This window comes from Mesoplodon bidens, assembly GCF_964165515.1.
Source record: "Mesoplodon bidens genome assembly, chromosome: 7".
Taxonomy (NCBI): domain Eukaryota; kingdom Metazoa; phylum Chordata; class Mammalia; order Artiodactyla; family Ziphiidae; genus Mesoplodon; species Mesoplodon bidens.
This window is the reverse complement of record NC_138164.1, coordinates 54396394-54424391: the sequence shown is the minus strand read 5'-3', so window position 1 is coordinate 54424391 and position 27998 is coordinate 54396394. Positions and strand designations below refer to the sequence as shown.

General features: G+C 38.3%; 1 protein-coding gene across 4 annotated transcripts in view; it reads right to left on the bottom strand.

The window, feature by feature from the left end:
• The window catches only part of SBF2 (SET binding factor 2), a 469332-nt gene that overhangs the window by 120502 nt on the left and 320832 nt on the right, over positions 1-27998 (bottom strand). For all 4 annotated transcript variants that reach the window (XM_081239230.1, XM_081239229.1, XM_081239231.1 and 1 more), the window contains one exon: positions 5285-5353. In XM_081239230.1, the coding sequence (XP_081095356.1) occupies positions 5285-5353 (69 nt within the window). The remainder of the gene's footprint in view (positions 1-5284; positions 5354-27998) is intronic.

Sequence of the window (27998 nt, the reverse complement as noted above, 5' to 3'; positions counted from 1 at the left end):
CGGATAAAAGACAGTATCTTCAATAAATGGTGTTGGGAAAGCTGGACAGCTACATGTAAATCAATGAAATTAGAACACTCCCTCACACCATATAGAAAAATAAACTCAAAATGGATTAAAGACTTAAATATAAGACATGACACCCTAAAACTCCTAGAAGAGAACGTAGGCAAAACATTCTCTGACATAAATCGTAGTGGTATATTCTTAGATCAGTATCAAAATATACAAGGCAGAAGAAATAAAAGCAAAAATAAGCAAATGGAACCTAATCAAACTTAAAAGCTTTTGCACAGCAAAGGAAACCATCAACAAAATGAAAAGACAACCTATGGAATGGGAGAAAATATTTGCAAATGATGCGACCAACAAGGGGTTAATAAGCTAAAATATACAAACGGCTAATAAAACTCAATATTGAAAAAACAAACCCAATCAAAAAATGGGCAGAAGCCCTAAAGAGACATTTTCCCAAAGAAGACATACAGATGGCTAAGAGGCCCATGAAAAGATGCTCAACATTGCTAATTACTAGAGAAGCGCAAATAAAAACCACAGTGAGGTATCACCTCACACTGGTTGGAATAACTATCATCAAAAGTCTACAAATAATAAATGCTGGAAAGGGTGTGGAGAGAAAGGAACCCTCGTACTCTGTTGGTAGCAATGTAAATTGGTGCAGCCACTATGGAAAACAGTATGGAGTCTCCTTAAAAAACTATAACTAGAGCTACCATATGATCCAGTAATCCCACTCCTGGGTACATATCCAGAAAAAATGAAAACTATACTTCAAAAAGATACATGCACCCCAATGTTCACAGCAGCACTATTTACAAGAGCCAAGACATTGGAAACAACCCAAGTATCCATCAACAGATGACTGGCTTATGAAGATGTGGTATATATATATATATATACACACACACACACACACACACACATATACACACACGCACGTGAACACACACACACACACACCGTGGAATATTACTCAGTCATAAAAAAGAATGAAATATTACCATTTGCAGCAACATGGATGGACCTAGAGAATATTATACTTAGTGAAGTAAGTCAGACAGAGAAAGACCCTCTCTGACTATATGATATCACATATATGTGGAATCTAAAAATAATACAAATGAATCTATATACAAAACAGAAACAGACTCATAGACATAGACGACAAACTTATGGTTACCAAAGGGGAAGGAGGAAGGGACAAATTAGGAGTATGGATTAACAGATACAAGTTACTATATATAAAATAGATAAGCAACAAAGATTTACTGTATAGCACAGGGAATTATATTCAATATCTTGTAATAACCTATAACAGAGTATAATCTGAAGAAAATAAGTCCATCACCTTGCTGTACACCTGAAACTAACAGAATATTGTGAGTCAACTATACTTCAATTAAAAAAATAGCTGGTTTACTTAGAAAGAAAGAAAGAAAGAAAGAAGGAAGAGAGGGAGGGAGGAAGGAAGGAAAGAAGGAAAGAAGAAAGGAAAGAGGAAAGGAGAAAGGAAAGGAAAGGAAAGAAAGAGGTACCTGATCCATCCTCTCGCCTACCTCCTTACCCGAGCAGGCTTTGACTTCCACTATTAAAAAAAATACATATGTGTGTGTGTGTGTGTGTGTATGCAGTCATTAAAAATAATTAGGTATATAGGAGGATCTCCAAGATGTACTACTAAGTGAAAAAAGCAAGGTGAGAAAACAGTATGAATGGTTTGATCATTTTAGTTTAAAAAAAGATAATTTTATCTGCATATCCTAGGCAATAATACACAATGTTTTTTTCCCAGGAAGAAATCAACTGTCAGAAGAAATGGAGTAGAGGTGGGAAAGGGAGCATTTATGTTGCATTTTGTATCTTTCTATACTCTCTGAATTTTCTAACCATGCATATGTACTACTTTAAGAAAATGTCCATCTGACTGATGAAACTGTAGACCAGTTTGGTTATTTATTTATTATTTATTGTATTATAAAGACTAATGTAAGTTCCTAGTGGCCACATCAATGTTTTGTTCATCTTGCTGCCCAAGATGCTGCCTGGCATAGTAACCTTTTACATTCCCATAAGATAAAAGTTCAGAAAGTATCTAAGAATCAATATGATCCACTCCCTAACCCTCTCTGTTGGTTATCAGTGCAGTGCCTCTTTCCTCCAAATCTACCTTTCTTTGCCTTGCTTTGTGGTACTGGAGCTGGACCTGTAAAAATTTCTCCTTTGCCAGTTGGCACAATATTAAGCTTTGTCAGTAGGGACAGAGCAATATGAAGTGGTTTCTTTTCCTGGTTCTGGTGTGCTTTTTCCTTCTTGTTCCTGTGACATGTACCTGCTAGTCGTGTGTGGGACAGCCAGTTGTGCTCACCACTTTGCGAGTTTCAGTGGTACCCTAGTGAGTGGATTCCTAGCAAGTCTTGCCAGAACTCCAGTAGGCAGTTTCCTGCTTGCCAGCCTTAGTCTGTGGCCCTTCAGTGAAGTTCACCTCAGTGCCATCCAGTGGCCAGAGAAACACCTCTCCAACAAGGTCTGAATCTCGGTCTTGTTGGGGAGTGGCACACTCCAAGTTTAAAATTCTCTTTATTTCTTAGTAGTTAATCCCCTATTACTACTTAATAACTCCTTATATTAAAATTTTCCTGTTCATATTACTGGTATGGTTTCTGGTGCCTAACTGGACCTTTCATGCTCAAATCAAATTAAACCAAAAGAAACCAAGTAAAATCAAGCCAAGTCAACAACAAAAAATTAAATCTATAAACCCATCATAAAACATAAGTTTGTATTATTAAGTTTGATAACACAGAGAAGAGCATGGCATGTAGCCCAACTTGTTAACTAATTGCATTAAAAACTTCCACAGAAAAAAAAAACACAGTGTGATGGTTTTGTACTGTGTAAACTAAACTAAGCTAGAACAGTATTTCCCAGAATTCTCCTTCCTCCATGATTCTAGGTTAGGGTTGACTACAGAGAAATGTGTCTAAGATTTGGAAGGCAAAAATGAAACAGCAGCCATTACACTCTGAAGGTCAGTATAGGATGCCAGGTGCTGCTGTATCTCATACACTTTGTTGCAGATCTGCTGGACCATCTTGATGTGTGGAAAGAACTGTGCTCACATTTCCTCCGGTTCCTTCTGGATCTCTTCCTTTAGCTACTCCTAGTCAGGGCCAGGCACATGTGTAGCTCCATGGCCAATAATGCTGCTTCTTTTCCAGGTCACCTGCTTTCTTGAGGTTGGAGGACTTTAAAAGACATACACAGATTCTAGTTTGTCCTTGTTCTTCCCTGTATGCCCAGCTTTTCTTCCTGACTGCTGCCCTGATGATCTATTGTGACTTCAGGGCCACAGGCAGACCCTAATTCAAAGCTTTCCATAAACTTCTTCCCCAGCTTCTATAACAGTATAAAAGCTGGTCCCTATAATAGATTCCTTACTTCCTATCACTCGTGGTGCTTCTGCTATGATGATCAAACCCTCACTAATATACACTATAAAACAGATAAATGATCCAGCTTAAAAAAAATCTTAAGTAATTTGGATTTCTTGAGCAATTGAGTTTCTACTGCCAATTCTTATTTCCCCTATGTTTCTTCTTATTTACTTCTACATAATATCTAAGTTTAAAAAATAGATGTTAAAGTGGGAAAATTTTTAAATGCCATTTTCTTTAACAAAGAAAATGAGGGCCCATACGAAGGCTAGTTAGAACCAAGTTTTTTGGTTCCTCTGAGATAGATATGGAGACAAATTTCCTTGGTGGCCTAAGATACAGGAGAGCCTGACCTATTTTTGTAACATTGTTCTCCATGTCAGGAGGGGAATAAGATGAAGAACTACTAGGGAGAGTTCTGAGAAGACTAGTATGTATGCATTTAAGAAAAACTAGAGTGGGCCTGGAGATAAGTTCAAGCTGATGAGGGAAAACCAAAAGATGATGCCTAAGCTCCAGCTTGTTTTCATTAGTTTCTAAACCCAAATTCATTTGTTTAACATTTTTGAGATTTGTCCTTGTTTCCTGAGCATGCTCAGTATGACCTGCCAGGTCTCAGAAGTGTGAGTCTCATAAATTCCATTTTCTGTTTTAGAAGAGGATGGGAGGGTGAGGAGGAAGAAAGAGGAATGCAAGTGAGTTAGCAGCAGAGAAAGAGTTCCTGATTATGGAGAACCTCTGGGTTAAGACCTTTAACTCAGAGACTGTGGACAAATCATTTGAAGTAAAGTTTTTAAAAAACTGAGTTTATCAAGAAATATTTATTGGGTACCTACTAAGTGCAGGAAGGGGGCTAGACCTCATCAGTTAGAAATGGTGGATGAAACAAAAAGGATGGGCAGAACAAAAAGAGTAAGAGAATACCGCCAGCATCTAAGGGCATGGATCATTTCATCACTCAGCTAAGGCACTTTATCTGGTGCCTAGTTCTCTACTAAAACAGATCTAGGAATATTTGATAATCTCTCCTGGCTTAGAGCCCATGAAACATGGAGTAGCTTTAGCTACAAGTCCTTCCATAAGTCCTGGGCTTCCTGAAGCTACCTGCACACAGCTGCACAGTGAGTCAGCCTGGCTGTCACAGGTTTATTGCTTCCTACTGTACATTTCAGAAGGACGTATTCAATGTGCTGTTCAGAGTGTGGCTATTTAACTCCTTACAAGTCCTTCATAGGAAAAGAGGGAATAAGAGTTTGCTGGATTTATTTGCCCTAAGAATTAATCTCTCTATGAAAAGGCATGGATAGGACAACTACAATAAATGACAGAATTAAGAAAAGCACTGAACATTCTGGAAAATTTTCAGAAGGTTCATAGAAATTGCCGGTGAAGTTAAACTCTAATTTCTGCCTCCATTTATTTATCTAGCTTGTTCATTTGTTCATTCATTCATTCAACAAACATTTATTGATTGACACTGGGATACAGCAATGAATAAGACAGATAATATCCCAGCCTCATGAAATTTATTTTCTTTGGTGGGGGAAAACAGTCAAAAGTAAACTAACCAACACACAACACAATTTCAGGTGTTATTAAGTGCTCTAAAGAACAATAAAGTAGGGATGGAATGGTGGGGTTATATCTTAGGAGAAGATTTAACATTATATATTTTTTACATATAGCATGCAATAAACGTTATAACAAATATAACCACAGATATGTCTTAGATACACTAAGGGGACGCAATTGATGTAGTTCCATGATAAATCAAACTAAATACATCTATATAAATCATAATGACTTATATATAGACCAATGAAACTTACCCTATAGAAAGCACTGGTCAAAGGGAGTAATGCTGCGGCAATGTTATATTCTTCTAAACTTGAACAATCCTTAAACAAAACGAGAGAAATGAGCATTATTAGGACATTTACCAGAAATCACAAATATGTGGAAACAAAAATCTATGATACATTATTTACTGTCCTAAGGGGTTTTTACTTTTATTTCAAATCATCATTAAGGCTTACCTAGATAAGTGTGAAAAAAAGTATGAAAAAATACTGTCCCGAAGCACATTATTTTTTTTAAAAAAATTATTTTATTTCTTTTAATTAAAAAAAATTCTTTTTTTTGCTCGTGCCACGTGGCATGTGTGATCTTAATTCCCCGGCCAGGGATGGAACCCATGCCCCCTGCAGTGGAAGCATGGAGTCTTAACCACTGGACCACCAGGGAAGTCCCCTGAAACCCATTCTTTTAGAAATGATATAAAAATACATTTGAGAAAGATGTTTTCATACACTATTGGTGAGTAGCTACTTTTACTTTCCTGTTTTACAAAAATTGTGTTTACAGCTGTGCATATTTGTCCAAAAATTTTTGGAGGGGGTTTTAGTATATTTAACTACTATATTTCATTGAATCTGAGATACACATTTTCTCCCCACATTTTAACTTCTCTAAGACTGGGATGTATGTTATAATTGAAATAATATATTTTTTCTTAGTCTTACACATGAAGGGTTTATATGTAAAATTCTGTTATTGATCAGGCAAGAAATACCACTGATGCCAAAACCCCTTGGGTGAAATGTTGTTGGGGAATGGGACAGTCAGAAAATCTCAGTGGGAATGTAAAATGGTGCAGCTGCTAGGAAAACAGTATGGCAATTCCTCAAAAATTGAAAAGTAGAATTACCCTATAATCCAGCAATTCTACTTCTGGATATATACCTAAAACAACAGTGACTTGAATAGACATAGGGGGACCATGGCCTGGAACAATGCTCAAGGGTAATACCCTTAGAGAGGTCAGGTATAGTAATTTCAGCCCCAACCTTAGATAATATAACTATCGCCATCAAAATGCAAATTCATCAGCTATCAGCTGTTCATATGTTTGTATGAATTGATTTTAAACTCACAGAGCTGAGACCTTAGTATCAATTATTCCAATGCAATTCCTCTACTTTTCAGATGAGAAAAAGAGGCCTAGATGTCAGCCAGTACTGGAATTTAGATTTATCTACCTATTGGCCTGGTGCTTTTTCCTCTGAACACCGCCTTTTGTACTTGATTGCTTTCCTCATATTCTTGAGGTGGCGGATATGAGTTTTTTGAGCTGCCAGCGCTGATTTCGGAATGTGAGGGAGGGAGTACAGGCCTCAACAGCAGAGCAGTTGGAGGCTTAAAGCTGCAAAAGGGCACTGGTGTCAGGGACAGGGCCCCTAGAAAAAGGAGAAGGAGTCAGAAGCAAAGAGAAAATACACCATAGACAACCTTGGTCTATTTCAAAATACTACTATGGCTTGGCAGGGCTGAGGGTGTAGTTCTGCCCTGAGGAAAAAAAGGAGGAAACTCTTTCAGAAGTCATGGACCAAAGGCGGGCATCTCTTCTAATTCTAGTCTTGCTTAGAATGAGTACATTTGGTATTATGATCTGCTAAAAGAGTTCTTAATAGAATTTCATGCATTTTTAACTATGAAAAACACAGCTATAGAATACACTGATTGTCCAACTCCAGAAAACACTGAAACAATACTGGGTTACAAGACAAATCTCTGTAATAAAGAATCATTCTCAGATACGTGACATTCTCTGACCCAATTAAAAAAAAATAACTAAAAGATAGGCTCAAACTTCCTATACTGTCCTAAAAATAACAGTCCTAATTAATTAATTCACCACACAGAGTAAACATTTATTGGATAAACGAATAAGTGAATGAATAAAGGAATAAATTCAAGAAGAGAGAGAAATGAGGAGAAGAAGCTAAGGACAGAAACCTGGGAAAGATATATTTATAGAGAAGGAATAAAGGAGAATCAAGATGGGAAAGAGAAGTAGGAGAAAGCAGTACTATAGTTGTCAAGAGAAGAAGAAACGACCAATAGTGTTGAAGTCTCCAGAGAAATTCAGTAAAATGAAGATTGAGAAAAAGCCAAGAAACTTGTGAATCAAAGAGGTCACTGGTGACATGATGAGGGTATAAGTGAGTAGAGTAAAAAAGGCCCTGAGTGTAAATGCTCATAGTTGTAAAGGGAAGGAAGCTGTTTGAGGAGTTATGACATCCAAATGGGTAGCTGAATGAATCTTGGTAGGGTTGAACCAGATGAACACTAAGATTCTATGTAATCCTTTGATTCTATAAGAATTAGAAGGGACCTAAGTACACCAAGGAGGAAAATCCAAGGGAGAGAGAGTTGAAAAAGAAAGGTCACTGATAGAACAAGGTCTCTGTGATATGGCTGCTAGTCAATGTGGTCCCCATTTCTAAGGGGGAAACACCTCATTTCCATAAAAAGCAAATAAACAGAACTTATATTAACCAGCAGGATCCCTGAATATTTCAGCAAATATAACTTATTAGGAGAGAGAAGCTTGGTTCTACAATGGAGACTCAGGCCTACCTAAGAGGCTTCCATGGGAAAACCAGGGAGAGTGTCCTCAGACAGTTGTGCAAACACTAGTTTTATGGAGTACTGATAGCTGTTACTTGGGGGGAAACTGGGGAAATGCTGGGTAAACAAAATTAAGTACTATGTTTTTGTTTAAAAAAACTGTAGGACTTCTCAGGGCTTTATATTGTGACTGGATGAAGGGAATTTGGTGGCAGCATTTCCAACCTAATTTGACTAAGAACATTTCTTTTAGAAAGCAATTGAAAAAAATATATATATTTAAATTGAGGGCAATTGCTATTTTATTTTTTTTTTAATTTTTTATTTACTTATTTATGGCTGTGTTGGGTTTTTGTTGCTGTGCGTGGGCTTTCTCTAGTTGAGGCGAGCAGGGGCTACTCTTCGTTGCGGTGCGCAGGCTTCTCACTGCGGTGGCTTCTCTTGTTGCGGAACATAGGTTCTAGGTGTGTGGGTTTCAGTAGCTGTGGCACGTGGAACTCAGTAGTTGTGGCGCATGGGCTTAGTTGCTCTGTGGCATGTGGGATCTTCCTGGACCAGGGATCGAACCCGTGATCCCTTCCTTGGCAGGCGGATTCTTAACCACTGCACCACCAGGGAAGTCCAGAAAAATATATTTTGAAAAAATGATTTAATAGCATAAAAAATCTTCTGAGAGCACTCAAACCAAAAGGTCATTTAAAACTTAGTTATGAGCTTTTATTTCTTGACTTATGGTCATATACTGACAGGCATTTTTACTGTAAAGAACTAAAAATGCTAGATAATATATTTTAAAATCTTTAATGCAAGGCAATGAACTGGCAAGAAAGTAAGGAACACTCAGGCCAAAATATAAGTTAAGTGGGAACCTGGAGAGATACAGCACTAAAGTGCAATTTTACCTCAAGAACAGTTGGTGAGCAAAGTAAATTTGAGTATTAGTTTTGAACAAGTCAAAGGATTCAAAAGATAGGAGACAAAACCCAGCGATCACTAAAGGTAGGAAGTCCATTAGGAGAACTACCTTATGGTAGGGACCCCCTAGGGCCACCTGAAACCAGATGGAAAGTCTGAGATATAAAACGATAATTCAGCAAGGGAAGTAATGAATATATGAGTAAATTAAGCATACACTGACTATGTAAAACACAAAAATAATGTCTTTCAGTATTAAAGAAAAATAAGATACAACTAAAATATACAACCACAGTAGCACAGACATTGTAAGGTGGTGGACTGCAGCTGCATTTTGATAAATTAAGTAAACATTTAAATTTCTCTGTTATTGCCAAAGGAACAGAATGGGTTACAACTTCTAAATTAGTGGGGGAAAAAATGGACTGAAAGAAAAATAATCCAAAGGAAAGCAAGAAGGAGGAAAAGAAACTCAGAAAAAGGAAACAATCAAAAAAGAACAAAATAAGATAGTAGGAATATGAGTTTTACACATCACAGATCAGTTTTGGATATCAGGGACAGAGACAACTGCTATTTCCAATGACTCTGAGACATACTTTGAACATGTGATTAAAATGTTGAGTGTTGAAATGTGTGTCGAGCTCATTACACTTGCTCTAAAAGGATCAAACTGCAAAGATTTTAAAATCTTTACCTTTGAATAGTTTTCCTGTGCTGTCCTTTTGTGTCAGACTGTTAATGTGCAGTCTGGCACCTTCAAATAATGTGGCTTTGTAACCAATTATTTACATGTTGTTTTATCCACAGAGAATCTTTTTTAAAAAATAAATTTATTATATATTTTTGGCTGTGTTGGGTCTTTGTTGCTGCACACAGGCTGTCTCTAGTTGGGGCGAGAGGGGGCTACTCTTCGTTGTGGTGTGCAGGCTCCTCATTGCTGTGGCGTCTCTTGTTGCGGAGCACGGGCTCTGGGCGCTGGGGCTTCAGTAGTTGTGGCACACGGGCTTCAGTAGTTGTGGCTCATGGGCCCTAGAGCACAGGCTCAGTAGTTGTGGCGCACGGGCTTGGTTGCTCCGCGGCATGTGGGATCTTCCCGGACCAGGGCTTGGGCCCATGTCCCCTGCACTGGCAGGCGGATTCCCGGCCACTGTGCCACCAGGGAAGTCCCCACACAGAGAATCTTAAAGTCAAAACATACAACTCGATTAACTACACTTCCTCCTGTTCACATTTCCCTCATCTTTTCTTCATCTTCTGTCTATGTATCCTTGGCCCTGTTTATATTAAGTGCTTTTGCAGTTATATTTGATTATCTGTATTCCGGTGAGTTACCACAATGCTTTATGAGACACGCTAGGATATAAATGCATTTAAGTAATATATATATATATATATATATATATATATATATATATATATATATATATATGTAGTTTGCTTGAGTGCAGTGTTTTTTGTTTTCTGTACTGAATTCATTAGCATGGGTCAGTATAAACTTTAGCATAGGTCGATATGTAATTTGTAAACTAATAAAGTCTTAAAAGTGAGGAAAAAAAAAAGATAGTAGGAATAAATAAAAATATAATAGCAGAAATAGACCAAATACTCTGGTTAAAAGATAACTATTGGGCTTCCCTGGTGGTGCAGTGGTTGAGAGTCCGCCTGCCGATGCAGGGGACACGGGTTCGTGCCCTGGTCTGGGAGGATCCCACATGCGGCGGAGCGGCTGGGCCTGTGAGCCATGGCTGCTGAGCCTGCGCGTCCGTAGCCTGTGCTCCGCAACGGGAGAGGCCACAACAGTGAGAGGCCCGCGTACCGCAAAAAAAAAAAAAGATAACTATTGTAAGAAGAAATGGGAAGATGTTGGTAAAAGAGTACATATAAGGTGAATAAGGTCTGAGAATCTAATATATAACATAGTGACTATAGTTGATAATACTGTATCATATAATTAAAATTTGCTAAGAAAGTGGAACTTAAGTATTCTCACCCCTCCCCCAAAAAGGAAATCTGTGAGGTGATGGATGTGCTAATTAATTCTGTTGTGGGAATCCTTTCACAATGTATGGTATATTAAGTCATCACGCTGTACACTTTAAATATGTTACAGCTTTATTTGCCAATTATACCTCAGTAAAACTGGAAAAAGTATATAGGCCCTGTAGGAAAACACCACACCTTTTTCCTATTCTCTGTCATCTCCATGGATTTTATAAAATAATCCCAGAATACGGCAAAAAGGGTGAATCATCTTTTTCTTCCTGACTTATTCCTCACCCTCTTGCTTAGGACACTGCTATGCACAAGAATGTCATCCCCTGTGTCCTAGCACATCTGAGTTTCTTTAACAGAAATGCCTTGCATGTTTCTGAAGACTGTCATGAGGCCCAAGGCAATAAAGTTCAACAGACTTGAGCTGTAATCTTCTCCTAAGGAAATGGCTGGGATGCCAAGATGCCTTTTGACTTTGATTTCACAGCAGGGCTTCATTTGTAATGATGCTGTCCAAACTTTAAATGACAACAGCTGTGATATGAAGTCCCACACACTCATTTATAAAAATTTCCCACAAATTAAAAAAAAATTAAACAATGGGGAATTTCAATCCATGACCAATTAGCAGGGAACAGGCAATCATAAAACATTTAGGGGCTATTTATTATCTTATAAAATGTTTACACATTGTAGTGCATGTCTCAAACCTGAGCGCCAGTCAAATGCTGATTGCAAAATATAAATATAAAATTCTTTGCAAATCACGTTAGAGATATTCTAAGTTAATTAGATTGAAAAATGGAAAAAATTTTGAAACAATAAGTACAACTATTGACATAGCAATAGCATTCCAGAATAGTGCAGTTATCTGTTGGGGAATCAGTCCATAAGTACACATCCTGAAATCCCCTGTGTTTTGGCCACGTAATAGCAAAGTAGTTACAGACATACCAGGCAATTTATAAGCCTGCAAGGACTTGAATGACTATACATGTTTTATTCTGAACTTTGCTAGGTAGTTTACCTTTAATTTTCCTCCTACAACTGAAGAGTGAGCCCTGCAATCTTAATTTCTCATTACCCTCAATTACTTCAGATTTTGATTTGCATACCTTTGGACTGTCACGACCAGCATTTCCATTTTTGTAAAACTTTGGAACCTCTCAAAAACGATATAGGTAAACATTAAAAAAAAAAAAGAAGACTGAAAGGCAGAATGTCTTACAAAACTGACTTTTCTTGAGTTTAGACTTGATATAGCTCAGAAAAAATTTTTTTTGAATTGTCCAAAACACTGAGAACATTTGTATCTTCTACATAGGGACAAAAATTAAAACTACCAAAGCCCCAAATATCTCTGTATATCAAGTTAGTCTCCTGCTCAAAAATGTCAGCTATGTTCTGACCATTACAGGATAATGACCAAACTCTTCTGCCAAACTTGTAAACCCTCCATGGTGTGGACCCATCTCCACACTTACCTGACCATATGGCTCTCCTGCTATAAGCCGCAGGTCTAGTCAGTCTGCTTTATTTATCATCTTCTATCCCACATCATAATTACCTCCTACCACATCTAATACCCCTAGAATAGCACCCATGCCTTGCTTTATCATTTACACTCTTCCTCCTTGGCACCTCCATATGCATGCCCTTGTGTTTTCCCACCTTTTCGAATTACGGCACTAAGTACAGAATAAGCAGTAGGACTCATTGTTGTTTCGGCCTCAGGTTACATTTTAATGCTAAATCTATGAATATATCCATCGAGGATGTATCACAATTTTGAGCACTATGGTTATTTAATATGTACCATTACTCCCGTTGAGACAGAAGATGAATGCTAGACTTGACAAATAATATCAAGCTTTGCTTTAAGTCTTTGAGTGAATGGCGCAAGTCCGCTTCAATTTTATGTCTGGAAACTAGGACACTGAACCTGGCATATAGTAATAATAGCTAACATTTATTGAGTGCTCACTAAGTATCAAACATATTTTCAGTATGAATTTACAGAAATTATTTTATTTAATTTTTACAGCACCTCTAGGAGGTAGATACTATAATTATATCCATTTTGTTGATGAAGGAACTGAGTTTCTCAGGGGTTAAATAATTGCCTGAGATTACATGGGCACAAATGACAGAGCCAGAACTCAAACCCAGGTAGTCTCACTCCAATGTTTGTGCTTTAAAGCTCTATGCCCTGTTGCCTCTCAAATGCAATTGAATCTAAAGATGGCATCTGTGGAAACATATAATTCAGGCAAAAGAAGAAACTTTCCACTAATTATAAATAATTTCCTCAAAAGAGGCTGAAACTATACTACATCTGTGAAAAAACAATTGAAAACTTAAAATGTGGCTGCTAAAATTAAAATGCAAAGGAAGGGCTGGAAGTTAATTTTTTTCCCTCATGGTATCCTTTTATTTCATCTCTATCTTCATAATTTCTTAAAAAATTAAGAAATACAGAGGATCATGTCAAAGCTTCTAAAATACGCCTAATAGGAGTGCTGGCAAGAGAGGACAAAGTAGGTAGAAGAAAGCAAAGGAAACAATAAAAAGAATTTTGTCTTCATATGCAAAGAGTCCAGTGAGTGTCAAATAGGACAAATGAAAAAAGATATCTGGTACAATGAATAAAATTTGGTATACTCATACAAAACAATAATACATGAAAGTGAAAATAAATGAATTATAATTATATCCAAAATCATGGATGAATCTCCCAAACAAAATTTTGATCCAGAGAATCAAGGCAAAAAGAACACATCACCACCATATCATATCATCATCATCATCATCATCATCATCATCATCATGTCACTGCTGAAACACACATTCTTAATTAACATTGGCCTCTATCTCTATTTACCTCATCAAACACACCATTGTAAACATGTAGGATTTCATAAAGTCTACTATAGCAATGTCAAAGAATTACTTTTATCAAATCACACTGACAAAGGAAAATCTAACAAAATTAGGTCAAGTGAAAAAGAGATCACCAGTTCGGATGATTTTATGCTAAGTGTTTTAAAAGAAAATGATTTGATGTCAGAGGATTAAAGGGAGTCCCTTAAGAAAAATAAGGAAGGCTTTAAATATTTTTGCAAAATGATCATCTTTGGGACAGTGCTGTAAAAGACAAACATAAAGTAAGTCATGATGCAATTTCGTTAGGAAAATTATTTTAAATACCTTTCCCTTCCCCAGACAAAAGTGAGATTCGTACTTTGGTTCTAAAAATATCAGCATATGGTAAAAATTATAACCTAAATATGTTAAAATTTTATATTTCTTCTTTTAAATATAATGTATCAAACAAACCGTCCCCCCACTATTTGGTATGAAATTTTAGTTCCTATTTTATATGGATTTACTGGTGGTGATAGTGAAAATTAGTTCTACTCTTAATGATCTAAAGGATGCAAGAGTGATGGTCTCTGTCATATCTCTGTTTAATTCTCCAGTCTTGTGTCTGTAGAAACCAGACAGATGTGGAGGATAAAAGCAGACTATAGCAAATTCAATCACGCGGTAGCTCCAATGGCAGTTTTATAATAAAGATGTTTTGTCTTTGCTACAGCAAATTATCATGGTCGTGGGTATGTTGCATGCAATCACTGATGTGGTGAGTAAGTTCTTTTCTATCTCTATCAGAGAGGAGGATCTGAAACAGTCTGCATTTACATGAAATGGACAATGGGAAGCATTTACAATTTTTGCCTCAGGTATATGTTAACTAAAGCCCCTCCCATCCAAATTCAGTTGGAAGAAATTTGGACCATTTGAACATCATATAGAATTTTTTTTTTTTTTGCGGTACGCAGGCCTCTCACTGCTGTGGCCTCTCCCGTTGCGGAGCACAGTCTCCGGACGCGCAGGCTCAGCGGCCATGGTGCACGGGCCCAGCCGCTCTGTGGCATGTGGGATCTTCCCGGATCGGGGCACGAACCCGTGTCCCCTGCATCGGCAGGTGGACTCTCAACCACTGCGCCACCAGGGAAGCCCCAACATATAAAATATTATGCTGATCTACTACATTGATGACATCATGCTAATCAGGCTGGATGAGCAAGAAGTGGCTACCATGATGGAAACCTTGGTGTGACATGCACTCCAGAACATGGGAGATAAACCTTATAAAGGTTCTGGCCTGCGGGGACATCTCATTCAAAGTAAAGGACAATTTGTTGCATCTTGTATCTCCCATCATGAGGAAGGAAGCAAAAATTCTGGTAGGCCTCTTCAGGCTATGAAGAAAGCATATTCCACATCTGGGATTACTGTACAGGCTCATACCAGGTGACACAAGAAGCTACCAGCCCTGAGTGGGGCCCAGAAGAAGGGGCTCTGTAGCAGATCCAGGAATTACTATCACAATCAGTGACCCACTTAGAGAATTTGCACTTTCCATTGCTGTTAACTCTGAGTTGTGCAAGGTTATAGATTCCAGTCCCCAAAGGAGAAACATTTTTACCAAGGGACAAAACAAGAATCTCATTAATCTATAAACTACAGCTGTCACCAAGGCACATTATACTCCTAATGCCCAGAAACTGGCAGACAAGAGGAACCATCATTTTTTTTTAAACATATTTATTGGAGTATAGTTACTTTACAATGGTGTGTAAGTTTCTGCTTTATAACAAAGTGAATCAGCTATATGTATACATATATCCCCATATGCCCTCCCTCTTGTGTCTCCCTCCCACCCGCCCTATCCCACCCCTCTAGGTGGTCACAAAGCACCAGGCTGATCTCCCTGTGCTGTGTGGCAGCTTCCCACTAGCTATCTATTTTACATTTGGAGGAGCCATCATTTTGGCAGAAATAACTGAACCTGAATTCCAAGGAGGTAGGGCTAATGTCACATAATGGGAACATGGAGGAATATGTTTGGCACCCAGTTAAGTCCTTGGGTTCCTCTTGGTACTTCCTTGACAAATTCTGATGGAAAATGAACAAGTGCAGCAACCCTGGGATGAGAAACACAAAGTGACCAGAGACTAAGACCCCTCCAGGATGAGGGTCTGGGTCATAAGAAGGGAAGTTAGCATCATTTGCAATCCTACGATCAGCTACATCTGCAGGGGGAAAAGTTTTTCCCACTTACCCTCTTCTAAGTTTCCCTCAGCAAGAAAGGCACACTAGAATTCTGGAGGAACTGCTCCTGAATACCTGTGAAGAAGTGGAGGCAAGCAGCACAAGGGATGAACATGAGAATGCCTTATCCAAACACCCCTTTCAAGGGAGGACTTGTTGCCTCCATGACTGGCAGTGCTGTCAACAGCCCCTCCCGAAGCAGCAAATATTCAATGACTGATTAAGGTGTGGGTCCATACCCAGCTATTTTGACTTAACGTGGGACAACTTCAGCTCCAGAACTTTGTGTGGGTTAGGCTGAGGCTATCCTTGAGCTCACAATGTTGCCTGACTTCTCCTTTTGCCAATTCTATTTATTTTCCCTCCTTCCCACAGGTGTTGATACAAAGACCACTCCCTAACAAACATCCTTTGCACTAAACTCTGCCTCAGAATCTGTTTCCAACCTGAAACAACTTCCTAATAAAGTAGTAGCACACACTGTTTTCTGGGGAACCCAAGCTAAGAGAGATCTGTAGTTTGAAAAGCTCACTATTGGCTATGGGACAATGAATGCATTTGGGCAGGAACAAAAGTGGATGTGAGAAGAATGCTTAGATGGGTATTATAACAATCTAAGTGGGATGATGGTAGCTTTGATTGGGGTATTACAGGTGGAGGCAGGAGATAAGTGGATTGAGTTAAAAGGTTTTTGTGGGGGTAAAAATCAGTATAACTTGGTGTTAGAGATGAAGGAGAAGAAGGTGTCAAGGATGACTCAGGTTTTAGTTCGCGTAACTGGATCAATGGTCGTGCCATTTGTCAAGATTAGGGACAATGGAAGGGAATCAGGTTTGAGGGTTGAGGGGTAGAGGAAATGCATGATCATGACTTCAGTTTGTAACCATTAAAGCTGAGCGTCTTTGACACATGAAAATGAGATACCAAGTATCCAGTTGGATATAAAGGTGTAGAGCTCAGAGAAAAGGTCTGGGGTAGAAAAATAAACTTACGAGTCATCAACATGTAGGTGGTAGTTTAAGTTGTGGGTGTGAAAGAGACCATCCTTGAAGTGAGTATAGAATGAGACAAAAATAAATAAATAAATAATATAAGGCTTTAAAAATTAAAGGCCAAGTGGAGAAGGATGAGCTTTCAAAGATGGAGAAGGAATGGCCAGAAAGGTACGAGGATATGTAGAAAATGTTGCATCATGGAAGCTAAGGAAAGAGAGAGCTTCAAAAAGAAATTCTAATTGATAAACTGCTTCCTCTATCTTCAAAGCATGGAAAAGCCAGTGGACTTAACCACGAAGAGATAACATGAATAATTTATATAGTTTACATAGTTTCAAGGTAGCTATATAACATATTTTTTGTTTGCTTTCCTATATTCCCCTCCCCCTCAAAAAGGCCGTAATTTAAATTCCTGTGACAAAAAAAGAAAGTGAATTATAAATCTGCCACATTTAGAATGGCTAATATGTCACATTTAGAAGGACTAATAAATAAATAAAACCTACAGAAAAGCATTCTACATTAGAAAAGCCTTCATGTATATAAGTGAGGTTATGAACAAAAACAAACACCTCTTTTTAGCATTTTAAATCCATAGGTTAGGGACTTCCCTGGTGGTCCAGTGGTAAAGAATCTGCCTTCCAATGAAGGGAACGCGGGTTCGATCCTTGGTCTCAGAACTGGGATCCCACATACCTCAGGGCAATTAAGCTCACGTGCCTCAATGAGAGAGCCCACGTGCCGCAAACTACAGAGCCCGTGCACTCTGGAGCCCACGTGCCACAACTAGAGAGAAGTCCATGCTGCAACAAAAGATCCTGCACGCCTCAACAAAGACCCTGCGTGCCACAACTAAGACCCAAGGCAGCCAAAAAAAATAAATGAAATAAATAAATATTAAAAAATCCATAGGTTATCATTATGCTGCTTTATAATATTAGCAAAAGATAAAATAATCAAATACTTATATAACCAATTACCGCAAATAACTAGAGACAATTTTCTTCATGATTTATGTTGTAAAAGCAATGATAACATAAGATCAGAAAAAAAACTTAACTGGCTCTTATTTTCAATAGTATTCTGGAATGCCATTGTGAAGAGTTAAAAATGGACATTGGCAGAAAAATTTTAAATTGTTAAGACTCACTGGCAGCATTATTTATGAAAATCTTTTTGAAAGTCAAAATCAGGTTCCACACAATGAATGAAATATGTGAAAAGTGAGACGCAATTAACCACATCTCACCATCCTTAAATATAAATAGGCAAGGAATTATCAATCCTATGTTTAAATACATTTTTTTCTGGCACACTGATAAGAAAAACACTCAGTAAAATGTAAAGTGTTACCTAAGGTCAGGATAGTAACATGAAAGCATTTCTGGGAATCCTAAGAAAACAATGTTTGCAAATTCTGAACTTATTTCTTAAAGACAACATAAAACTAGACACTAGTCAGAAAATCAACCCCCTCTGGATTGGCTTTGGCCTTCTCAACACCCTCCCGCAGTCCTCACTTTCACTGGCAAAGGTCACCACCTGTGACCTCTTACTTGCCAACCAAATGGATTATGTTTAGACATTTAATTTAACCTCTATACCATTTGTTAAGATTAAACACATATTTTCTCTTTTTTAAAAACTATTTTCCTTTAAAAAAACTCACAAACTTTCATTTCTTTATAAAAGATCTAGGAAAGGCAGGTAAGTGAAAAAAAAGAGAAAAATATCTTGTCATAAATCCCACAACCTTTAAACAACCAATGTAACACTTTGGTGTCTATGCTTCCTATTTTTCCAAGTCATAAATTGTATATTTATTCATATAATTTTTTTTTTTTTTTGCGGCACATGGGCCTCTCACTGCTGTGGCCTCTCCCGCTGCAGAGCACAGGCTCCGGACGTGCAGGCCCAGCGGCCATGGCTCACGGGCCCAGCCGCTCCGCGGCATGTGGGATCCTCCCAGACTGGGGCACGAACCCACGTGCCCTGCATCAGCAGGCAGACTCTCAACCACTGCGCCACCAGGGAAGCCCTATTCATATAATTTAACTTTACTTTTATATAGTCATTTCATTCTTTAAAAAAAAATTAAATTTTCTTCCAGTTTTATTGAGATACAATTGACGTACAGCACTGTGTAAGTTTAAGGTATAGAGTATAATGATTTGATTTACATACATCATGAAATGATTATAATTTTAGTGAACATCCATCATCTCATACAGATATTAAAATAAAGAAATAGAAAAAAAGTTCTTTCTTGTGACAAGAATTCAGGATTTACTTTCTTAACAACTTTCAAATATAACATACAGCAATGTCAACTATATTTATCATATTATACATTACATTCCTAGTACTTATAACTGGAATTTCATACCTTTTGACTGCCTTCATCCAATTCCCCCTCCTCTGACCCTCCACCTCTCGTAACCACAAATCTGATCTGTTTTTCTCTGAGTTTGTTTGTTTTTGAAGTATAATTGGCCTACAATACTGTTAGCTCCTGTTATACAACATGGTGATTTGATACTTCTATACATTTCAAACTGATCACCATGATAACTATGTCTAGTTACGCTACGTCACCAAAGATACTGTTACACAGTTACTGACTATATTCCCCACACTACACATTTCAAACTGTGCCATTTATTTTGCACCTGGAAGTTTGTACCTCTTAATCTCCGTCACCTACTTCTTCCCCTACCCCCCCATAAACACACTGTTACAACCCTGCATTTTTACTCACCTCCCCCTACATTTACTGTTTTTGACAACATATTTTGCATTTTTTTGTTTTGTGTATCCCTTAACTACTTATCACGGATAGATGATTTTTACTACTTTTGCCTTTTAACCTTCCTACTAGCTTTACACATGGTTGATTTACTACTTTTACTGTATATTTGCCTTTACCAATTAGATTTTTCCTTTTGTAATTTTCATGTTACTCATTGTGGCCTCCTCTTTTTCAATTAGAAGAAGTCCCTTTAATATTTCTTGTAAAGCTAGTTTGGTGGTGTCAAACTCTTTTAGCTTTTGTTTGTAAAACTTTTGATCTCTCCATCAAACCTGAATGAAAGCCTTGCTGGGTAGAATATTCTTCGTTGCAGGTTCTTCCCTTTCATCACTTTAAGTATATCATGCCAGTCCCTTTTGGTCTCAGAGGCTAGATCCTGGGGGAGCTGCCTGAGGGGTCCAAGGTGTCTCAGAACTAGTGCTGGCCTGCTGGGGTGGAGCTGGGTCCCAGGGTCTGTGACTGCAGGGCCCTGGGGGTCCCAGGGCTAGTGCTGGCACACTGGTTTGTGGGGCCAGGTCCTGGGCCCCCTGGTAGACTGGGCTACATTCCAGGGTGGCTGTAGGCTCAAGGGCTCTTAAGGCAGCCAGCCTGCTGATGGTGGGGCTGGGTCCTGGCGCTAATAATTTAGAGGGAAGATTCCAAAATGGCTCTTACCAGCACCAGTGTCCAGGTGGCAGAACAAACTCTCAGAATGGCTGCCACCAGTGTCTATGTCCCCAAGGTGAGCTCCAGTTGCCTTCTGCCTCTCTGGGAGGCTCTCCAAGATGAGCAGGTGGGTCTGACCCAGGCTCCTTTCAAATTACTGCTTCAGCCTTGGGTACTGGAGCATGTGAGATTTCATGTGCGCCCTTTAAGAGTCTCTATTTCCCAGAGCCTTCTCACTCTCCTGAAAGTAAGCCCTTCTGGCCTTAAAAGCAAACATTCTGGGGGCTCATCTTTCCAGTGTAGGACTCCCGGGATGGTTAGCTCAATGCGGCACTTGGACCACTCACTCCTTGGGGAGAACCTTGGTAATTGTAATTATCCTCCCATTTGTGGGTTGCCCACCTGGCAATATGGGTCTTGACTATACTATTACTTTACTTGTGGTTCCTTCTTTATATCTTTAGCTGCAGAAAATCTTTTCTGCTAGTCTTCTGATCTTTCTCATCAATAGTTGTTCTGTAAATAGCTATAATTTTGGTGTGCCTGTGGGAGGAGGTGAGCTCACAGTCTCCCTACTCTACCACCTTGGCCTGCATTCTTCCTAGTCACTTCATTCTTAAACTAATTTCCTACCTTGGCTTCTATGACCCCATTTTCTCCTCTTATACCTTTTCTCCTCTTACATCTATGACCCTTTCATCTCAATGTTTATAGGTTTTATTATTCTGCCCACCCCTTAAATGTCAGTATTTCTCAGGTTTTTTTCCTCCAATCCTTAGATCTCCTCTCTTATAGTACCTACTTTCCTTAGGCTGGCTCAACCATTTCTATGAGATAGAGTGCCACTGTATTTCCAGTCTAGACAACTCTCCTCAGTTCCAACTGACTGGGCTCTTCCAATTTGTTGTAGAGACCTCAAACTCAATATATTTTAAACTGAATTATCTCCAGCCCTCACATATACCTTCAAGCCTGACACTCTTCCATACTATCTTGGTAAAGCATCTATTCAGTCGACTAGCCAGAAACGTTTTCTATCGCCTCATACTCTCACATTCAGTCAGATATCAAGTTGATGCTTCCAGTGTGATCCTGCTTCCATTTATCCATCCAACAAATATCTTTAGTTGAACTAGGTACATTGCACTGGGGGCTCTGAATTAAACAGTTATATAATCATTGCCCTCTTGAAGTTGAATCAAATACTGTTAATTCTGTCTTTATCACATTTGTTATCTGTTCCCTCTTCTTCATATTTACTACCTTTGTTTGGGCTTTCACCACAGGTATAACTTCTTTACTCCAACCAATTTCTGAGCCTTTGGGGAGTTCTGTATCAGAACTCAGAATGCTTCTCTGTTTTCCCCCATCTTCCTAATTTCAGCTTTCTCATGTCTGAAAAATCAGTTAACACTTGTTCATGTGCTTTCTGTCTTTTAAAATTTTGTGCTAACATTTCTTTACCTGTTTTCTTTGTCCTTGTAGAATTGTGTTTATCTTTTAAAAATCCCTCTACTATCCCTTTTAGTTGAGTTTCAGAAGGGATATGGAAATAAATGTGTGGAGATAAGTGACCAGGTGCCCCAAATCAAGTCATTCTAGAGTTTATAATTTCTAGAAGTTTCTCTATGCCACCATTTTTAGAATACTTTAATATCTCTTCCTTCACATTTCCTAGCTATGTGATTTTCCAGCAAGAAAATTCGAAATAGCCTCTAGTTCATTCCTTAAAAAAAATTATTAGTATCTTATATAGTCATCTAGTCACTGAGGAAATAGTAAATAAAATTCAGTAAGTAGGTAGATGTATCAGGACTGTATAGCAACCATGTACAACTCATTAGGCAACAATGTGCAAATATTAGTGACATACCTTGGGCCTTAAATCTCAGGTTGAAATTAGGTCTAATTTTTTATTTTGGAACACTAAAGCCTACCTGCCAAATGATTGGCGTGACAGCCTATCAGCCTATCAGAAAATTCTCTTTCTGATCTTAATTAAATATTTTAGAGAACTATGTATGTTTCTTCTACAAAACTTTTGGAATGAACACACACAAACACACATACACACACAGAGCCGTAGTATTTTTGAAAGGATATGAGAGTTAACCTTGAAACTGAACAATCAACCAAATATTTACTTAATTCCTATTCCTTAGGGGGAAACAAATCACACCACTGGCCGGAATTCTCTGGGAAAAAAAAAAATCAGACCTTTTCTTTCTGGGTGTAATTTTCCTAAATAACACACAAACATACAAAATAGAATGCAGCTAGCTGAGAAAAGGCAGTAAGGGCTGTAGAAACTGCAAAGGTGCTGGACATGAGGAGAGAAGTGGCAAAGTTATTGGAAAAAAGAGAGGAATCCTTGTTGGAGAAGACACATCAGGAATAATTTTTTTTTTTTTAATGAAAAGACAGGCAGAATTGGGATGGGGAAAGAATATATTCTAAGTTGGGCAACTAAGCTTTGTACAGGAGTAGGGGGAGGAAGGTACAGGAGGGAAAGGCAAAAGCAGGCCAAGCTCCTGACACAGAGAGGAGTTATCAGTTTTGAGTGTAGTTTATAAGACCCAACATGGACACTCTGGGCACTAGTATAAGCACACATATGCCTTAGTAGATACCTAGTCTGTCTTTCAGAGCATACACATAAAGGAATTTTGTGATCAGGCTACAGATGATTAGACTCTCCTCCACTAGATAAGGTTTTTATTCCTTTATATGTGAAAAAAGACATCATCTAAGAGTTCCTTACAATTTTACCTTTTTATCCCTGAGATTTTAGTGCTGTATAGAAAAGTTGTCCTTCAAAGCACTGGTTTGAAAAGACCAGCTGCAGAAGAAGGCCTATTTTCTGAAACAAAATTGATTGGCTAGTAGAGAGTGAGTTTGGTTGTGGTGCTCAGTGCCTTTATTTCAGAATGTTTGGTTGTGGTGCTCAGTGCCTTTATTTCAGAATGATAAGTGTCAGGTGAGTGGCACCCCAGTCAGGGAAGTATGAAGTGGAGAAAGGCCACGTCTTTCTAATGTTTTGGTGTTCTGTCAGGGCTCCACAACTGCTCTTTCCCTTAATCCTCCCACTCATTGTGTACACTGCCACACTTCCTTCTTTCTCTTCTTCAGCTTGCCTCTCCTCTCTTCTTAGTCTATTTGCCTATGATACCATTTCAGAAAATTGAGGTCCCTGGACAGTAGTAGTGTGACCTGAGAACCTGTTAAATATGCAAATTCACAGGCTCCACTCCAGACCCACTGAATTAGAAATCTAGGTGTGGGCATCACCAATCTGTGTGTTAACAAGCTCTCCAGTTATCCCAATACATGCTAAACTTTGAGAACACTGGCCTACAGTGTACAACTATCCTTTCTGATACAACCGTGAACCATTCTAGAAAAATAGGGCTATATTTGACTTTAGATTTAGGTCAATGTGTGATCGATTTTGTGTTATTCAAATTACTCTACATTTGCTTAAAGTAACCGGCACCAAATACTTTAGACTAAAATCTAAATGCTTAGAAGAAATAAGTTTATTTTATTTAGTTTATACTTACATGTTTTCATTTTTTCAACCAATAAATATGGGCCTACAAAGTGAAAACTTGCATATGGTCCCTACATGACAGGGCTTACAAGGTAGTGGAACCAGTAGAGAGGCCTAACAAGATCTAATGAAAATCAATGTGTTCAACTTGCCACAGGAGAAAGTGAAGTAGAAAAAGTTGTTATGGGAGCATAGATGAGGGAGTGATTCCACCAGAGAAATCAGAAAAGGCTTTATGAATGAGGGGCATCTGAGCTGAACTGGAAGATGAATAGGCTTTTTGGATTCATTTCTTTTCTTTTACATCTCTAATTTTTTCCTCTTATATGCCAGTTAATGGCTATTTTGCATATGGTTTTAGATGCAGTGTTTAAAAAATATATAAAGGTTAAACATGATGATATATATATATATGATGATATATATGATGATATATATATATATATATATATATATATATATATATATATATATATATATATATATATTCTTATTCTGCACGGGAAATGAGGCCCAGTGATTTTGATTTTAAGAAAAGCATTATTATTTGCCTCAAGAGAAGTTTCCAATATTGAGCTAGTTTATTTAAACTTTCCTTTAAATAAATGTGAAGAAATGTTTTCATGGTTATAGACCAAAACCTATTTTATTGTTTAAAGACTATGTACAGTATATTGGAAAAAGCACAGGACAGAACAACATTAAGACCACATTCTGGGCTTCCCTGGTGGCGCAGTGGTTGAGAATCTGCCTGCTAATGCAGGGGGCACGGGTTCGAGCCCTGGTCTGGGAGGATCCCACATGCCGCGGAGCAGCTGGGCCCGTGAGCCAGAACTACTGAGCCTGCGCGTCTGTAGCCTGTGCTCCGCAACAAGAGAGGCCGCAATAGCGAGAGGCCCGCGCACCGTGATGAAGAGTGGCCCCCACTTGCCACAACTAGGGAAAGCCCTCGCACAGAAACGAAGACCCAATACAGCAAAAATAAATAAAATAAAATAAAATAAAATAAAATCTATGGGAAAATATCTCATTTAAAAAAAAAAAAAGACCACATTCTTATTCACAGTGTGTCACTATCTGGTGCTGTGGTCTTGAGGAAATTACTTCACCTCTCTGGACCTTTGTTTCTTCATCTAGAAAAGTTTGGACTCAATGATCTCTAAGGACCTTTATTTTTATTTCTTCTTTGTCAAAACCCTTTTGAATTCCATTTATGATTTCAATTGGTTCAATTATTAAAATATTCATCAAGAAGGAGGATGCCTCTTTTTCTGGCTATCTAGGCAAATATCCTCTACAAATACTTTGGCTACAAAAGTAGATTCCAGAAGCTAGTCACATGAAGTTTACAGAACACAATGTTAGGCTCAAAACGTGTTCATCACAGACCACATTAGGAAAGAGTGTCCTTAAAATTACATTACTTCATCTCTAACAAGAAGTGTCTCAAGAGGCCATGGCAGTGGTCAAAACCTTGGCTGAATGACTTTCTGTTGTATAATTGACAGAAAAGTCATTCCTCAAACTGTAAAACCTGCTCTGAAACATACCCTAATTAAACAACAACAATAACACAGATAAGGCCAGAATTGAATTTCATAATGGAGAGCATAAGAGATTTAAAGCAAGTGGAAGATTTTTTGCTACGGTGAGACTCTACGAAAACATGGTTAGAATATTTCAGTCCAAATATAATTCTTAGTGCACAGAAAAATAATGACAACTGTTTACTATGGTTGTGAAATTTTGAACCTTTCAAAAAGTTGAGTAACCTTAAAGAATGAAAAGTTATATAAAAAGGAACATGTCTTCTTGACTCTAAAATAGGTTGTAGGCCATTTTCTAGCCTGGCTCCTCCTGGAGCATGGTGGTCATGTTCTGAACTGCAGGAGGGGGCATTTAGTAGTGACCTTTTGGAATGAACCACGTTACTGGCCAAGTGTCTGTACCTAATTGATTTTCCTCACCCTTTTTTTTTTTTTTTTTTTGCGGTACGCGGGCCTCTCACTGTTGTGGCCTCTCCCATTGTGGAGCACAGGCTCCGCACGCGCAGGCTCAGCGGCCATGGCTCACAGGCCCAGCCGCTCTGCGGCATGTGGGATCCTCCCGGACCGGGGCACGAACCCGTGTCCCCTGCATCGGCAGGTGGACTCTCAACCACTGCACCACCAGGGAAGCCCTTTCCTCACCCTTTTAAAAGTGCATCTCCAATTCCTGGCCCTAAACACCTGCTTAAAGTTCAGCCAATTTTTGCAGTGAGATCCAAGTTAAGTGAATTTCACTGAAGTGTGAAGTGTGAGGCAGACACAGAGTTCATTATATTGACTGTGGTGATGGTTTCATAGGTGTATACACATGTTAAAAAAGTTATCAAGTTGTACACTTGAAATATGTCCAGTTTATTATATATTAAAAGTTCAGTTTAAAATGTTACAAAAAACTACTATCAGTGCTATGGTAAGAGTATATAAGAGATGGGTATAGGGGCCATTTTGACCTGAGAAAGACAGGAAAGATAGAAGTTGAGCTGAGGCTTGAATGATATGTTCACCAGTTATGGGGGAAATTGAAGGATAGTGGGCATTACAGGACAAAAAAACTGAACAAAGGTACAAAGGCAAAACATAGTTTGGTCATTGTACTGTAAAGAATGTGGCTGAGTGGAGTTTAAACTAGTAAGATGACATGTGGTGATAAATACAAGGCTAGAAAGAAAGGCATGGCTTTGATGCCATTCTAAGATAACTTGACTTTACTTTGTAGGTGACTAAAGTTGAAAATTTTATACACATCTGAATTTGCTTCCTCGTAAAACCCCACTTAAATGACAATAAAGATATTATTTTCTCAATGCAATCCCCAGCAAAATTCCAATGGCACTTTTCACAGAAATAAAACAAAAAAATCCTAAAATTTCTATGGAACCACAAAAGACCCCGAATAGCCAAAGTAATCTTGAGAAGGAAGAACAAAGCTGGAGGTATCATGTTCCCTGGTTTGCAGAACACCAGACCCAGTTGAAGGTAGGTGTACCATACTGAAAATGAGCAAAATTAAGTAAAATATTACAAACCAAATGTTAGGACACCTAACCCTCTTACTCTACTGGGCCCCTAGAACTCTGGCAGCCAGGTTTCTGCATTCCAGGGAGGAGACCACATAATTTTCTGGGAAATATGACCAACTCCATGTTCCCACAAAAAAAAAAAAGAAAAGAAAAGAAAATTAAAGCTGTTGATATTGAGGGTTACCCTATAAACAGACAACCAAATATTACCAGACATCTGGGCAAAGCTTCTAATATAAAAGACAAAGACCAAAAGAAAAAATTGGCTGAGAAAACTATGGAGAGGCAGAAACCAAGCACCTCTCCCCTCCCCCACTCTCTCTCTCTCTCTCTCTCTCTCTCTCTCTCTCTCTCTCACACACACACACACACACACACACACACACACGCTCTCTGTCAATATCCTCAGACACATATGTGAAGCTATTACATTCATGAAATAAAACTAGAATACCAAAAACAGGAATATTCAGAGAATAAAAGTGTCTTTGGGTATGAAAACATATGATAGCTGAAATGTAAAATTTAATAGAAGGTTTGGAAGATAATGTTGAGGTAATCTCCCAGAGAGTAAATCAAAAAGGCAGAGAGAGAAAATAGAAAATAAAATTAGGGCACTGGTCCAAGAAGGCCAACATCTGAAGAGTATAAATCCCAGAAGAACAAACTGAGGAAATGATATCAAAGAAAATAACTGAAGAAAATTGCCCGGAATTTAAGGACAGGAACTTCCAGATTAAAAAGGCCTATCAAGTATCCAGCACAACACATGCAAATAGCCTAATGACATCAGGGGACATCATTGTGAAATTTTAGAGGACTGGGGTCAAAGAGAAGATCTTACACGCTTCCAAAGAGAAAAAGCACAAGTTTCATGGGAAGGGTAAAGGAACTCAAGCATGGTTCAATTCGGGATATTTATCCATTTAATCCATTTTATCAACACATTAAGGGAGAGAAAACCATATTATTATAATAGATGCTGAAAATCCATAAAAATATTTATCAGCCAATACATATAATAACTAAGTAAAACAGTAGT